General features: G+C 41.0%; 1 protein-coding gene across 1 annotated transcript in view; it reads right to left on the bottom strand.

Annotated features, from left to right (window-relative positions):
* Positions 1-14,527, bottom strand: part of LOC144495777 (clavesin-1-like) — a 102,518-nt gene that overhangs the window by 85,830 nt on the left and 2,161 nt on the right. The window contains exon 2 of the mRNA XM_078216252.1: positions 9,808-10,206. Within this exon, the coding sequence (XP_078072378.1) occupies positions 9,808-10,196 (389 nt within the window). The 5' untranslated portion in view covers positions 10,197-10,206. The remainder of the gene's footprint in view (positions 1-9,807; positions 10,207-14,527) is intronic.

Raw genomic sequence — 14,527 nt, 5'->3', positions numbered from 1 at the left:
GGCAATGCCAGGTTGACAATACTAGGTTGAGACTGCCAGGTGGGCAGAGTGGGTGGGGAGTGCCCCAATGCTTGTATAGTGGGTTTCGGTCAGCCCAATGCTTGTGGGGATGGGCCCTCCGTGTGGTGGGGGGGAGAGTTTATTTTCAGCATAGGTTGGGGCACCCTTTAAAGATAGCACCCCGATCTCTGCAGTTTGCCTTGCTGGCTCAATGAGGCCGCAATCCATGAGAGTGATGGTGCAAAGCACGTCCTCAGATTCTCTGTGCGCTGAGTGTCAGAAAAGCAGGAGCGAAAACTCAGCTGTGCATCTCGAGAGACACGCACCGGTTTTCAGTCTGAACCTGGCACTCTGCCAGATTTTGGGACAATTCCACCTAATCTCTTGTTAAAATAACAGACAAAATAATACTTTAGTGGTTGCCTTTAGTGTTTGCTCACTAATATAACGGTAATTCCAATGCTTGTAAGTTTTCTTTTAAGGTTTATTTATTAGTGTCACAAGTGGGCTTACATTAACAATGCAATGAAGTTACTGTGAAAATCCCCTAGTCGCCACCCTCCGGCGCCTGTTCGGGTACACTGAGGGAGAATGCACCTAACGAGTACATCTTTTGGACTGTGGGAGGAAACAGGAGCAACCGGAGGAAACTGCCGCAGACACTGTTTAGATTCCGCACAGTGACCCAAGCCGGGAATCGAACCTGGGTCCCTGGCACTGTGAGGCAGCAGTGCTAACTACTGTGCCACTGTGCCACCCATTTGGCCCATTTAATTGATGTTACAGCAGAAAAGACAGATGGAATTTTCCGGCTGTTCACACTGGCAGGAATTTCTGGTCCCGCTGAGAATTTTGACTGAGCGCCAAATTCTCCGTCCTCACTTGCAGTGGCAGCGGGGCGTGAACAGCTGGAAAATTTCAGCCGACATGTACATTTTACAGTCACAACTTTGACAACAGCAAGGTTTTACCAAATAATCTTGTTTGAATGGTCATTCTAGTCATGGTTGAATGTAAGGCCACTGCAATCAATTACAAACCCATCTAATTAGACATTCTTCTGTTTGACTGTGACGTCCTTCACTTTGAGGAAAATTCAGCAGGTCACTGCATGGTCTAAATGCACACATGCAATGGCTAACACTAAGCCACGGCTTGGACTAAATAAATTGTTACCTTAAATAAAATAAGGAATGAATATTGATACTATTAAATGTATTTATGCCAAAGAGTATTATTGGTCAATGTAAATAATAGGCTGTGATATGCAAATTAAATCTTGTCATGGAGTACTCAATTCTAATGTGATGGATATTAGAGTCATACGGCAGCATTTTCTGGCCACACTCACCCCAAGACCAAAAATTCCTGCCCAAGATCGACAGATCTTTGCAAAGTCCTCCCCTGCCCGCTACAATTCCCATGACAGGCGGGACAGGAAAATTCCGCCCATAGAGTCATAGAGCAATACAGCACAGAGACAGGCCCTTCAGCCCAGCTGGTCCATGCCGACCACGGTGCCCTCCCAGCTATTCCCAATTCCTGTGTTTGGCCCATATCCCTCTAATCCTTTCCCATCTATGTACTTACCCAAATGCTTTTTAAATGTTGTTATTCCCACCTCAACCACCTCCTCTGGCAGCTCATTCCATATACTCACCACCCTCTGCGTGAAGAAGTTGCCCCCCGGGTCCCTTTTAAATCTTTCTCCTCTCACTTTAAACCTACGCCCTCTAGTTTTCAATTCCCCTTCCCTGGGAAAAAGGCTATGTGTGTTCATCCTACTTGTGCCCCTCATGAGTCTATACACTTCAATAAGGTTACCCCTCATTCTCCTACGTTCCAAGGAATAAAGTCCCAGCCTGGCCAAGCTCTCCCTATAACTCAGGCCCGCTAGTCGTGGCAACATCGGTGCAAATCTTCTTCGCACTCTTTCCAGTTTGTCAATGTCTTTACTATGACAGGGCAACCAAAACTGTACACAATACTCCAAGTGCGGCCTCACCAACAACTTACACAACTGTAACATAGGGCAGGATTTTACGACCTCGCTCGGGCGAGATCACAAAATCCCGCACAAGGCCAACGTAGATTTCCATTCTGCGAGCCTCGCCCGGCCCAATCCTGGCCATAATATCCCAACTCCTACACTCAATGCCCTGACTGATGAAGGCCAGTGTGCTAAACACCTTCTTCGCCACCCTGTCTACCTGTGACTCCGCTTTCAATGAACTATGTACTTTTAACAAAATATGAACTTGTGTATTATGGAATAAAAGCCCAGCAACAATTGTCACAATCAATAACGATGTTTTGCAATTATACAGTGCCCTTAACTTTGTAAAAACAACCCAAAGTGCATCACGGTTACTTTATTGCACTGTTGGTTAAAGGGTGTAATGATTTTTCTATAATTCCTTGATGTGAGGTTGTGCTTCAATTTCCTATGGGCTCCGAAGCTAGTGGTAAAAACAATCAAACACCTATTCCACATACAAGAGTGAGAGAACATTGAGTTACACTTAGCCCTCACAGACAGAGACAAGGTATCATTTCAATTTCCAATAAACAGTTTTTCCAATATACTATTCTGAATAGTCACTATACTGAGCTTAAAAGTCCACATTTGAAGTATGTCTTCACTGGTTTAAAAATCAAGTAGAAAAATGTGATTTGATATGACATCTTCAAACTAAATTAAAGTCTCACAGAGGTCCTTGACCTGTAAAGTTCATCCTGTATGTGATTCTGTCTCTGTAGCTCATTCACAGCAGTACAAACACTGCATTATTCTTCAACCCCAGTTGGCCTGATTAGTTATGAATCTTGATGCATTTTAAACAATCTTAAGGAATATTTGTGTCAAACTCCTCCATGTCAGGTTTAGTACGAGCAGCCATTACATAGTCCGTTGAATGTGTATAAACATTCTCCTGAGCAAAATTAAAATTGACAAGCAGCAATATTGTCAACTTAGGCATGGCCTGTGGAACAAACAGTGAAACACTAGGATTCTAAGCCTGGCTCACCTCAACCTCGCTGTGTGGTCTGTTACAGCTCTGGTTTTATACAACAGAAACAAATTTATAACAATTCCATGAAAGACAAAATCTGACCTTAAATTGCTATTGTATTTCTGAACTTATCTGAGGCTACTTGATACCTGCACAAGCCATGAAAATGTTCATTAGCCAAATGATCAATTTATTTATTTATTCTTTAATGGGATGTGGGCATTGTTGGCAAGGCCAGCATTTGTTGCCCATCCCTAATTGCCCTTGAAGTGAGTGGCTTGTGAGGCCATTTTGGAGAGTAGTTAAGAGTCAACCATATTGCTGTGGATCTGGAGGAACATGTTGGTCAGATCAGGTAAGGACAGCAGATTTCCTTCCCTAAAGGACATTAATAAACCAGATGGTTTTTTAGCAACATTTGACAAATGGTGATAGTTTCATAGTCACCATTCACAAGGCTAGCTTTATATTACACATTTATTTAATTGAATTTAAATTTATACCTCAAGTCCAATGTTATAAATCATGCGTATAAAACTTCATTACTATCCTGCAGTTGAATAATTCTGATTTTACAAAGGCAATATTTTATCTCACTCATAACCCATTCACTTACACAGAGTGAAAATCAGGCCTACAATGTCATTATAACAGCTGGAATTCCCCGATCTCACTCACAGCTGGAATTCTCCGACCTCACTCACAGCTGGGATTCTCCGACCTCACTCACAGCTGGGATTCTCCGACCTCACTCACAGCTGGGGTTCTCCGCTCTCACTGCTGTTAATGGAGATTTGACTGAGCGTCAAATTCTCCGTTCTTGCAGGTAGCAGAGAATTCTGGCCAGCATTTCTACAAGCTTAGATTTTTTTAAATGTATTCTTTGATGAGATGTGGGCATCACTGGCAAGACTAGCATTTGTTGCCCAAGTTTAATTGCCCGAGAACTGATTGGCTTTTAGAAAATAGTTAAGAGTCAACCACATTGCTGAAGATCCGGAGTCACATGTAGGCCAGGCAAGGTAAGACTGGCAGATTTCTTTCCCTAAAGGAAGTGATGATAGTTTTCAATTCCAATTTTTAAAAATTGAATTTAAATTCCACCAGCCACCATGGTGGGATTGAATCATTGCTCCAGAGTATTAGGATGGATCTCTGGATTATTCATCCAGTGACATTATCACTGTGTCACTGACTCCCCTAAATATAAAGAAACTTAACTGGCTTCAGTGTGTTTTCACAGAAACGCTAAATAGCACTTTTTCTTTCATAATAAAAGTATTTGGCCTTGCTGGGTAATAGCGGTGGTGGAGAGAGCTGGGAAGGGGGGCTTTGCTTTGGAAACAATACAATACAATGAGGATATATTTAAATAGAGCACATGAACTGGTAGTAGGTCTTTTGTTCAATGATAAATTCAAAAGCCACATATTCTGCCACCTATTTAAAACCTTTTTACATAATTTTAAAATTATTTCATATATTATTTGTTATATGTTCTAATTCTGCATAAAGTTCATCTACAGTTACACAACACCTAAGTTAAAATATGACATCTGACTGGAAAGTAAGGTTAACATTTCAGCTGGAGCTTTTCACTGCAACTGGAGATTGTTTTTTTCTTCTGAATGCTGACTAACCTGCTGTGGACCATTTAATTTTTAGTTCCAATAAATACAGCCTCCCACTTTACCTTAAAAGCTAAAGCAATATTATGATTTTATTACAGTTTTTATCACATTCTATTTTATTTTCAATGTTTTCATGGTGCATTAGAGGCCTCATTTTTGACATGTGAAATTGAGCTGAATAAAGTGACAAACACCATTCCATGCATATCACATTCAATCCCTCCACCACTGATGCAGAATGGCAACAATTGTACCATCTACAGCAACTTACCAAGATTCCTTAGGCAGTACCTTCCAAACCCGCAACCACTACCATCTAGAAGGGCAACAGCAGCAGATACTTGGGAACACCACCACCTGGAGATACCCCTCCCAAGTCATTCACTATCCTGACTTGTCAATATTTCCTCCACTGTCACTGGGTCAAAATCCTGGAATTCTCTCCCTAACAGCAATGTGGATATACCTACACCTCAGGGACTGCAGCGATTCAAGAAGGCAGCTCACCAACACCTTCTCAAGGGCAACTAGGAATGGGCAATAAATGCTGGTCTAGCCAACGACACCCACGTCCTGTAAATGTTGTTTTAAAATACTATAAAACAACATACTATTAGGTTTCAGCTGAAATAAAATAATTAGCCATTATGGAGGTTTTGATGAAAATATTTGCAGAATAAGTCTATGTTTAGAAAGTACTTGTAATTAGTTGGTAGCCCCTTTTAACCTCTACTGGACAGCATGGTGGCAGGGTGGTTAGCACAGCACCAGGGACCTGGGTTTGATTCCCAGCTTGGGTCAGTATCTGTGTGGAGTTTGCACATCCTTCCCGTGTCTGCGTGGGTTTCCTCCGGGTGCTCCGGTTTCTTCCCACAGTCCAAAGATGTGCAGGTTAGGTGCATTGGCCGTGCTAAATTCTCCCTCAGTGCACCCAAACAGGTGATGGAGTTTTCACAGTAACCTCATTGGTGTGAATGTAAGCCTATCTGTGACTAATAAATAAACATAAACTTTTTTGTTTCAACCATTTCAATGAGAAAAACTGTAGAATGTCAAACTGAAAATGGCTAAGAAACATAGAACTTTGATTTTAATGATTAAAACCTATGAAAAAAATCAACTTAAAACAAGGTCAAAAGCACATAATTATTAACCAGATAAACAGGGCTCTGAATATAGTACTTGGTGTGTTAATAGCTCGGAGTAGGAAGTTAATTTTGTTATAACTTAAAGGCACAGTTATATGGCTGCATATAGGGAAATCACCCTGTTTCTATCAGGAGAAGCTGATGCAGTTTCAGTCATGTTTGCTGCAATTCATAGAGACTCTTTTTAAAAAACTGTAGGCATAATCTTCTGAGTGACTAAACTTTGATTGCTCTACTGTTGCTTTTTTTAATGTAAGATACACAGTTTAGCTGTAAATCCTGATATGAATCAGGCCTCCAACTCATTGGCCAACATTGGTATCAACAGGTAATCCAGGTTTATAATGAAACTGGTGATCTGAAACCGATAGTGTAGCTACAGAATTGATTCCTCCCTGGATCAACCTTACCGTCTGGCTGTGAATTGAATTCCAGTACTGGATGAAAGCTCTGTGTGTGTCTGCTGTTAGGCGCAGACATTTGACTGGCAGATTTCAAGGGATAGAATTTTTGCAGAATTCTATCGATCTTCTGCCTTAACTTTAGTGTCAGATTGGCTGGAACCCTGCAGAGGGGCATGAGTGCTGTTTCCCTAGACTTTCTCTACAATGCTGTTTCTTGAGGAGTTCTGCTGAAGTTTTGGTGTGAAACTGGGACAACCCCTACAAAAGATTCCAGACATAAATCTTTTGAGAATAAGATGGGAACATTCATTTTCTTAAAATATGTGAGCCAGTTTTTTTTTAACATGGGATATAGATGCCGACTGTAAATAACAAGGAGAAAATGGGAGCATTAACATAATACGGGAAATATCTATTTATTATTATTTTATTTATTATTGTCACAAGTAAGGCTTAAATTAACACTGCAATGAAGTTACTGTGAAAATCCCCTAGTCTCCACACTCAGGTGCCTGTTCGGGTACACTGAGTTAGAATTTAGCACGCCAATGCACCTAACCAGCACATCTTTCAGACTATGGGAGGAAACCCATGCAGACACGGGGAGAACATGCAGACTTCACATAGACTGTGACCCAAGCTGAGAATCAAACCAGGATCCCTGCAACTGTGAGGCAGCAGTACTAACCACTGTGCCAATGTGTTTAGCTAGAGCTAGAGCTGCACATAGTTAGAAAGGCTAGACAAACTAGTGAGAGAGCCTGGAAGAGGCCCCATGATGATGCTGTAGAGGTGAATGTAGGGGGAACTAATAAAAGACCTTTAAAGTCAATACCCGGGGATTCTGTCAAAACTCAACAATAAAGAAAAGTAATATAATTTGATATACTTTCAGTGTTAGCTAAAGGAGGATAGTTCACCAAGAAAATTGAGCATGTAAATATATGGCTGGCAGTAGGTGTGAAAATAATTCCTGTTACTTTCATATATGTAAACAGGAGAGGAATTGGTTCATCCTTACATATCAGGAACATTGAAAGGTAAAGAAATGGAAAGTGACATAACAAACTACTTTGGTTGGATATTTCTAATGTAAAGAGAGGAGCCTATACAAAGGGTTACAGACCAGCAAGTCAGCATGAGAAGTCCAGCAATTTGCTTGAAGAGAAGTTAAGAGCGGTATGTGTAAACAAGAAAGTTCCATTAATGGGTGACCTTATTCAATGCTATATCCACTTTCCAAATTGTTTGGAAGCTAAGTTCATGACTTAGTGTGATGGAGAAGCCACAAAGGCACTAACTTTGTGCTAGTAATAATGCCCACACAATAGCTACATTTGACATGATCTCAGCTACAGAAATGCCGAGGTCCAGGAACATAATTTTTAAAGATCAAAATTCAGAAAATTGTAGCAACAACTTAGAAAAAAAGACTAGACGTAATGTCTCTAACTGTATGTCAGCCGAAAATAAGTGGAACACCTTTAAAGGCATAATATTGAGCATGCATATGAATAAGATTGGATACTTAGGGTTAGGAACAAATAAGGCTCCACGTGGATTAACAGGTTAATCAGGGAATAAATAAAATACTTAAACAAATGACATTTACAAATTCTGCAGGATGAAATGTAAGTTAGTTCATTCAGATGAATATGGTAGCATGTAGAAACACATTAATACTGGTCAGAGAGGCTAAGAGATATCTGGACATAATTGCAGACACAAGCAATAATAGCAAAAAAACTTCCAAAGTAAGGAGACAAAAAAGAAGTAAGAACCATAACAGATGTAATGGAACTGAAACCAAAGATAAGCATCCGATAATTAATTTTCTGAATGATTACTTACTTAAAGTGTTCATAAGGGAGAAATTGAATAACATGTCTTCCCTAAGTAATAACATAAATAGCATCGCTGATATAAAGAGGTGGAAGTCCTTAGCCATCTAATAAAACTCAGAACAAATAAACCTTCAGGGATAAATGTTAATCACCCAAAATATTAAGAGGAATAGTGGAGGAAGTGCTGCACTATAAACTAAGGTAGCCAGTTTCAAAAAGGGACAAAGCAGATGCAGGTAACTTAAAGATTTACTATAATAACATATAAAATAATGAAATTAATTATCAGGATCAAATGTTAGGATTATTTGTGTAATAATACACTTATAAACAACAGCCAACATGGATTCAGAAGCGAAAATACCACCTTGATAAACTTTGATCTTTTTAAAGAAGTGACATCTCAAGTAAACTGTGGACAACTATCCAACATAATGCACCCAAACTTTCAAAAAGCATTGTCTAGTGGAGTGTTGTAGAGATTGGTATTGGGACCTTCACTGTTTCTAGTTTACATCCATCATTGGATTCCAAAGTTCAATACAAATCAATTAAATTTCCAAATTGAGAGAAAGACGTGGTTTGGGAAGCATGAAATAAATTAGAATGTATATGCAGTTGGACAAAATAATGGTAGATAAAATTCAATGTTGACAGAATTCTACAGGTTGGAAGAAAACTATGCAGCACACATCCTTCCAAATTATACAGAAACAGCTAATCATGAGGTGAAAGAGAATTAGAGTCTTAGTAGACTCAATGAGGAATATGTTGTGACCTCCCATTTATTGAAGGCAGTGATACCCCAAAAAAAGAGGAGTGACTAAAATGTTATTTGCCTGCTGCTTTCAGGGCCAACCTATAAAAGGGATCAGGCTGTCTGTTCACATCACTGAGTTGTTGATCAGTGCACTCCATTGCTTGGACACCCAAAACCCACATGGAGCACACTACTCCACCATGTCCAACTGCTGAATCAACAAAACAAGTATCCCACATGATAGAGGGCATGTCAGAGCAACTTGTGCTCAAAGTACATAGTGCTCTGGTCTGGCCACATCTGGATTCCAGTGTCCAGTTTTTGTCATTGGGACTCAGGGATATTTGCAAGCACTGGCAACATTGCTGAGGAGAGAAGGCTGGTCCCTAGTATCAAAATACTGAGATATGAGGATAGAATAAAAAAGCAAGGGGTGTTCCAGCATTGAAAGGAGGCAATCAATTGATGTGTGTAAGAAAGCAAATGGTATAGAAAAGGTAGATGCAGAAAATTAATTTAAACTGAATTGTAAAAGTAGGACAAAGGGCAAAGAGTCAAGCTAACAAAAGGTAAAACTTAAACCAGTGTCACAGAATTCTTTCCACAGAGAGTTTCGGATATGGAGAAGAAACAAAAACCATAAATGATTTGATGCTGCAATGGAAGGGTTATAGGATCTTTCTGAATGGATGAGCTAAAATGAGTTGAATTCTGTATCTTTATCTGTAATTATCTTGTGATTTGTTATGTGTAAATGTATAAGGTGCTCAGAAATTAAAGGTCCACTTAAATGAGAATTAATGCAGCACTGAAGTTAAAGACCAAGCATTGGGAGATAGAATCTTTCAAGTAATGGCTTTGTAGTAAAAAATGTTATTTATAACAATCCTATTGTATCATTTCAATATCTGTGTAATAAGACCCTGTGAAACTGTTTGCAAAACACGTTTAACCCACTGTGTGCGGTCAAACATTAAGTAAGGAAAAGTAGGATCTTTACATTTACCTACTCTGGTCCCAGTTGGCAGCGAATAATGCCAGGATCTTCCTACCATAGTGATCTGGCTGTTGAAGGACTCCTGGAAAGCCATCCATCAGAGCCCGTTTGATGCCAGGGTCATCGGCTTTGAAGTTTTTGAACATGTCCAGGTTTTGCTGCCGGTACTGGAAATACTGAGCAAGCAGTCTGAAGGCCTCGAAGTGGTTAAACTTCCTGGCTCTCAGAAAGCGCAGGATGAAGGCATCGTCCGTGCGCAGGAAGCCGATATCAGGGCGGGTTATGATCATGTCTCTGACCTGCTGGATGTCCTGGTGTAAGGCGTCTGGATTCTCATTCAGCTCCAGCCGAGACTTCTCCACGATTTCGGCGCTGAGGCCGGATTGCAGATGGGTCATTTTCGCGACAACATAAACAGGGACCCTGGCTCTGGTTTTCTGACGACTCGCTTAAAGATGATCAGACTTGACCGCCACAACCAGTGTTGTGTCCATGGCCCTTTCTAACAGCCGGCGAATTTGTCAGGAGCGCTGGCTCATTCCACATTATCTTCCTGACAAAGTATGATGCTGAAGCGAACGCACATAGCTGCCTTTCTGGAACATACATGTGTGTATAAGAGAAATAGGTTATCCTTTACTGTAGAAGCATACAGTGTCTATATTCACAGCGCATCTACTCAGCTCGCCCACTCCATTCATCCCAGTACATCCCCTGGACTATAGCTGACACGGTCACTCCAGCCCTGCCTCCACTCAGCTACATGCCAATCTATTGAGAAAAATCATTTGGAAATCCCTATTAAGGAAAAAAATAGGTATTTATTGAAATATTAAAACGGGTGGCGCTTCCCCGAAAGGTGAAACACTCACTGACTGAGATAGCAGCGAGAGGGACACGGATGAATTTGACCCTCCAATATTAAAGTTTCAGATTAATAACAACATTTTACAATCTTGTTTAACAGCAAGGTATCTCTAAAGATGACGGAATGTAACCGATGATTTGAAAAATCACGGCTTTATAGTTGCTAAAAATAGGATTTCGATCTCCCAAGTCAGTAAAAATCGCAGAAATGAAACCAACATTTAATCGCCGTAGCCCAGTAACTCTAATTGGGAGCACAAGAGGGAATGACCCCCTGTGAGCCCTGGTTTGAAACAACCCCCTGTAATCTCGTCGAACAAAACTGACATTTGCTCTTTTTTAAACACGCTGGCCCTGTTTTTGTTATTGTATCCGCTGTCCATGGTTTATGATGGAAACATTGACACTCACTGTTTCTTTTTCTGCAGACTCCCTCAGGGGCGCTGGCTAACCATTTAATTTCTCCTGCTATCTTCCTTGACTCCCTTTCTGGAGAATTCTCTCGGTTCTTTTGAGCGTCATGCAAGGGATCAATTTTGCTAAGAGCTTCGATTTGTGTTTGCCTCAAAGTGAAATGCGGCCTGTGCCTGTGATCAGCAGTGTGTGAGCCCCGGCCAAGGTACAAATGTGGAGCTTTGGGAGCAAGAGAGATAATTGCACACAATCAGAACAAACTGAGATACCCTCAGATTTATACTGACATCTACAATCTGCAGTCTCAACCCCGATTTATCAATATGTCACACTGTAATATCAAGTGAAGCTTCAAAGTGTGTCAGGTAAACTGCTGTAGCAAATGAGATGGGGTGGGTGAACAATTTTAAGACGTTTACATCTAAAGATCTGCACATTAATTTCAATGTTCCCACTGACGTGCGTTTATTTAATCCTGAACTCCAAAATCTAAGAGGAGAAATATAAATTGATATTGTCTTAGGTGAAAATAGATGGAGAATTGCAGCACCTCATTAATCAAGAGGGACAGACCGCTATTTCCTGCTTCTACAACGCCACTGAGATTGTGCAGAAAGCACACACATTACTGCTGAAGGACTGGCTCAGCCTGGGCCAGCTGAGTGACTGCATGCGGATGAATTTGCAGATGGAGCTGGGCTGTCCATGCAAGGAATAAGCTGGCGAGCAGCCATGGAGAGAGAAGAAAGACTTGTGATGCTGCAATGATGAAAGGGAATGGATACTAGCGCTGTTAATAAGTGGAACCTCACCTTGGTTAGGGATTTTATTTTTTGCTTTTTGTGGTATTTTTAAAAAATTCTCCTCCCCTGCAATGCCGTCTCCTCAGCTGGACAGTGGAATGATGTCTTTGCCAACAAGCGATTTCTCCAGAGTGCTTTCAATACCACCCTCCCCCCACCCCTCCAGACCAGACCCATGATGCCAGCAAGGGGCGTGTGCTTGCAACACACCGGGAGGCGACCACCAGGTCCTAATGCTCACTGTGTCTCCTCACTTGACTCCAACTATCTGGCAAAGTGACCTCCCACTATCATAATACTTTTTTTCCCTGTTCTCTTGATGTGTCTTTGTATAACGAGAAGTATTTCTGTTTTGAGAGTTACTTTACTTTTTCAATTAAGATTCAACTTATTTCACTACCACCTCATAGCACCAACTTTATGTTGAATGGGTTTCCATATATTTTGGTTATTTCCCATATTTCAGAAGAAATGCAATGTAAATTAAGTGCAGTCGTCTCTTGAAATTTGAGCTGGAATTCCTGCGTTTATCTCAGCTTTATTTATTTAATCATTCCCGGTGGCTGCCTGTGCTATTGATAAATACTTGTAAATCCATTGGTAATGATTTGTAGCAATACATACAGGTAATTGTGTTTCAAATATTTTGGTGCACTAATAGTTTAAGACAATATTGACACTTCCAGTCACAAATGTTGGATTCAACCAGGCAGAGTTTATAGGCAGGATGTTTGGAATTCAACTTAACCAGCTGGAATCTTCTTTTTAGGCAGTCCCTCAGGATTGAGGACAAACTCTAATAGGATGGGTTCTGAAATGGTTGACAATCAACTGGAATGCAACCTGGTGGACTTTAAGACCATGGGGAAATTATGGTTATATGATTGGATTGAGCCAACTTTGTCCTTCTAGTCGTCATGTTGGCCCTACAGTGACAGCCACCATCATTTAATGTCTCCATGTACTGGCATCAAAACATCAGCACGTTGTCGATAAATAGTCCCGTTTTATGATGATCATGCCTGCAGTAATTGCAGCTCGATCAGCAGGCTGTCTTCAAAACACAAGTAGGTTGAATGAGAAGAACTACATCCCATAGCAACAAACATATCTGCCATGAAAGGGAAAAGAACTGCTGAAATTACAAATAGATTCCCAGTGGTTAGCACTGCTGCCCCACAGCGCCAGGGACCGGGGTTCGATTCCTGGCTTGGGTCACTGTCTGTGTGGAGTTTGCACATTCTCCCTGTGTCTGCGTGGGTTTCCTCCGGGTGCTCTGGTTTCCTCCCACAGTCCAAAAGATGTGCTGGTTGGGTGCATTGGTCATGTTAAGTTCTCCCTCAGTGTACCCGAACAGGCGCCGGAGTGTGGCGACTAGGGGATTTTCACAGTAACTTCGTTGCAGTGTTAATGTAAGCCTACTTGTGAAACTAATAAATAAACTTTAAACATGTACTGATCCCCATATACTTCACTGCTCCTGCTTCAGTTCATCTGCTGCTGATGCTTTTATTATCTCTAGACTTGACCATTCAAATGCACTCCAGTCCAGATTCCCACCTTCCATCCTCCGTAAGCTTAAAGTCATTCAAATCTCTGCTGCCTGTACCTAACACATACTAAGTACAGTTAACCCATCACCCTTGTGCTCATTGACATACATTGACTCCTGACTGAGCAACACATTAATTTAAAATTCTCATTGTTGCTTTCAAAACCATCAATGACCTTGCCTCCACCTGACCCTGTGACCTCTTCCAACCCCACAACATTGGTAATCATGCATTCAGTTGCTTAAGTCCTAAGCTCTGGAATTCCCTGTCTAAACCTCGCTACCTCATTTTCCTTCTTTAAAAATGCTCCTAAAAGTCTTTGACGAAGAGTTTGGTCATTTTCTTTATTGACCTCTTATGTGGCTCAATGTTAAATTTTACTTGCAACAATCCTGTGAAGCTCCATGGGATGTTTTCCTACACAAAAGGTGCTATATAAATGCACATGGTTGTTCTTGCTCTCGATTCCTTTTACTGATCCTCATTGATCCCCTTTGCTGCTTTTTTTTGAGTTCTCTGCCAGAAGGCAGGTCTGACTCTCAGCACAGCAATCTTCACCCCGTTTGATCAATACCAGCCCTTCAGCCAACAGCCCTTCCCATGGAGCATGGGTTTCTGTGGAGTTCTCTACCCAAGAAGACAGTGGAAGTTTAGCCACTGAGCATGTTCAAGACAGAGGTCAATACATTTCCAGTTACTAATAATATCTAAAGATATGGGGATAACATGGGAAATGACATTGCATGGTTGAGCACACCTGAGAGGCTGAATGACCCATGTTCCTATGTCAAATATATCCATCATTAGGTCAGGAGACCAAAACTGTCCACATTATTTCAGGTGTGGTCTCACCAAGGCCCCGCAAGACTTATTTCAAGGCTGACATACCATGTACTTTCAGAATTGCTTGCTGTACCTGCAGGTTAACCTTCAGTAAAGGCATAGAATCTCTGTGGGTAGAGTTGAGGAATCGCAAAGGTAAAACTACCCTGATGGGAGTTATGCACAGGTCCCCTAGCAGTAGTCATGATGTGGGACAGAAAATAAATCAGGAGATAGAAAAGGCATATAAAAAGGCAATATTACAATAAT

This window comes from Mustelus asterias, chromosome 7 (genome assembly GCF_964213995.1).
Source record: "Mustelus asterias chromosome 7, sMusAst1.hap1.1, whole genome shotgun sequence".
NCBI classification, from domain to species: domain Eukaryota; kingdom Metazoa; phylum Chordata; class Chondrichthyes; order Carcharhiniformes; family Triakidae; genus Mustelus; species Mustelus asterias.
This window is presented reverse-complemented; position numbering and strand designations above follow the sequence as displayed.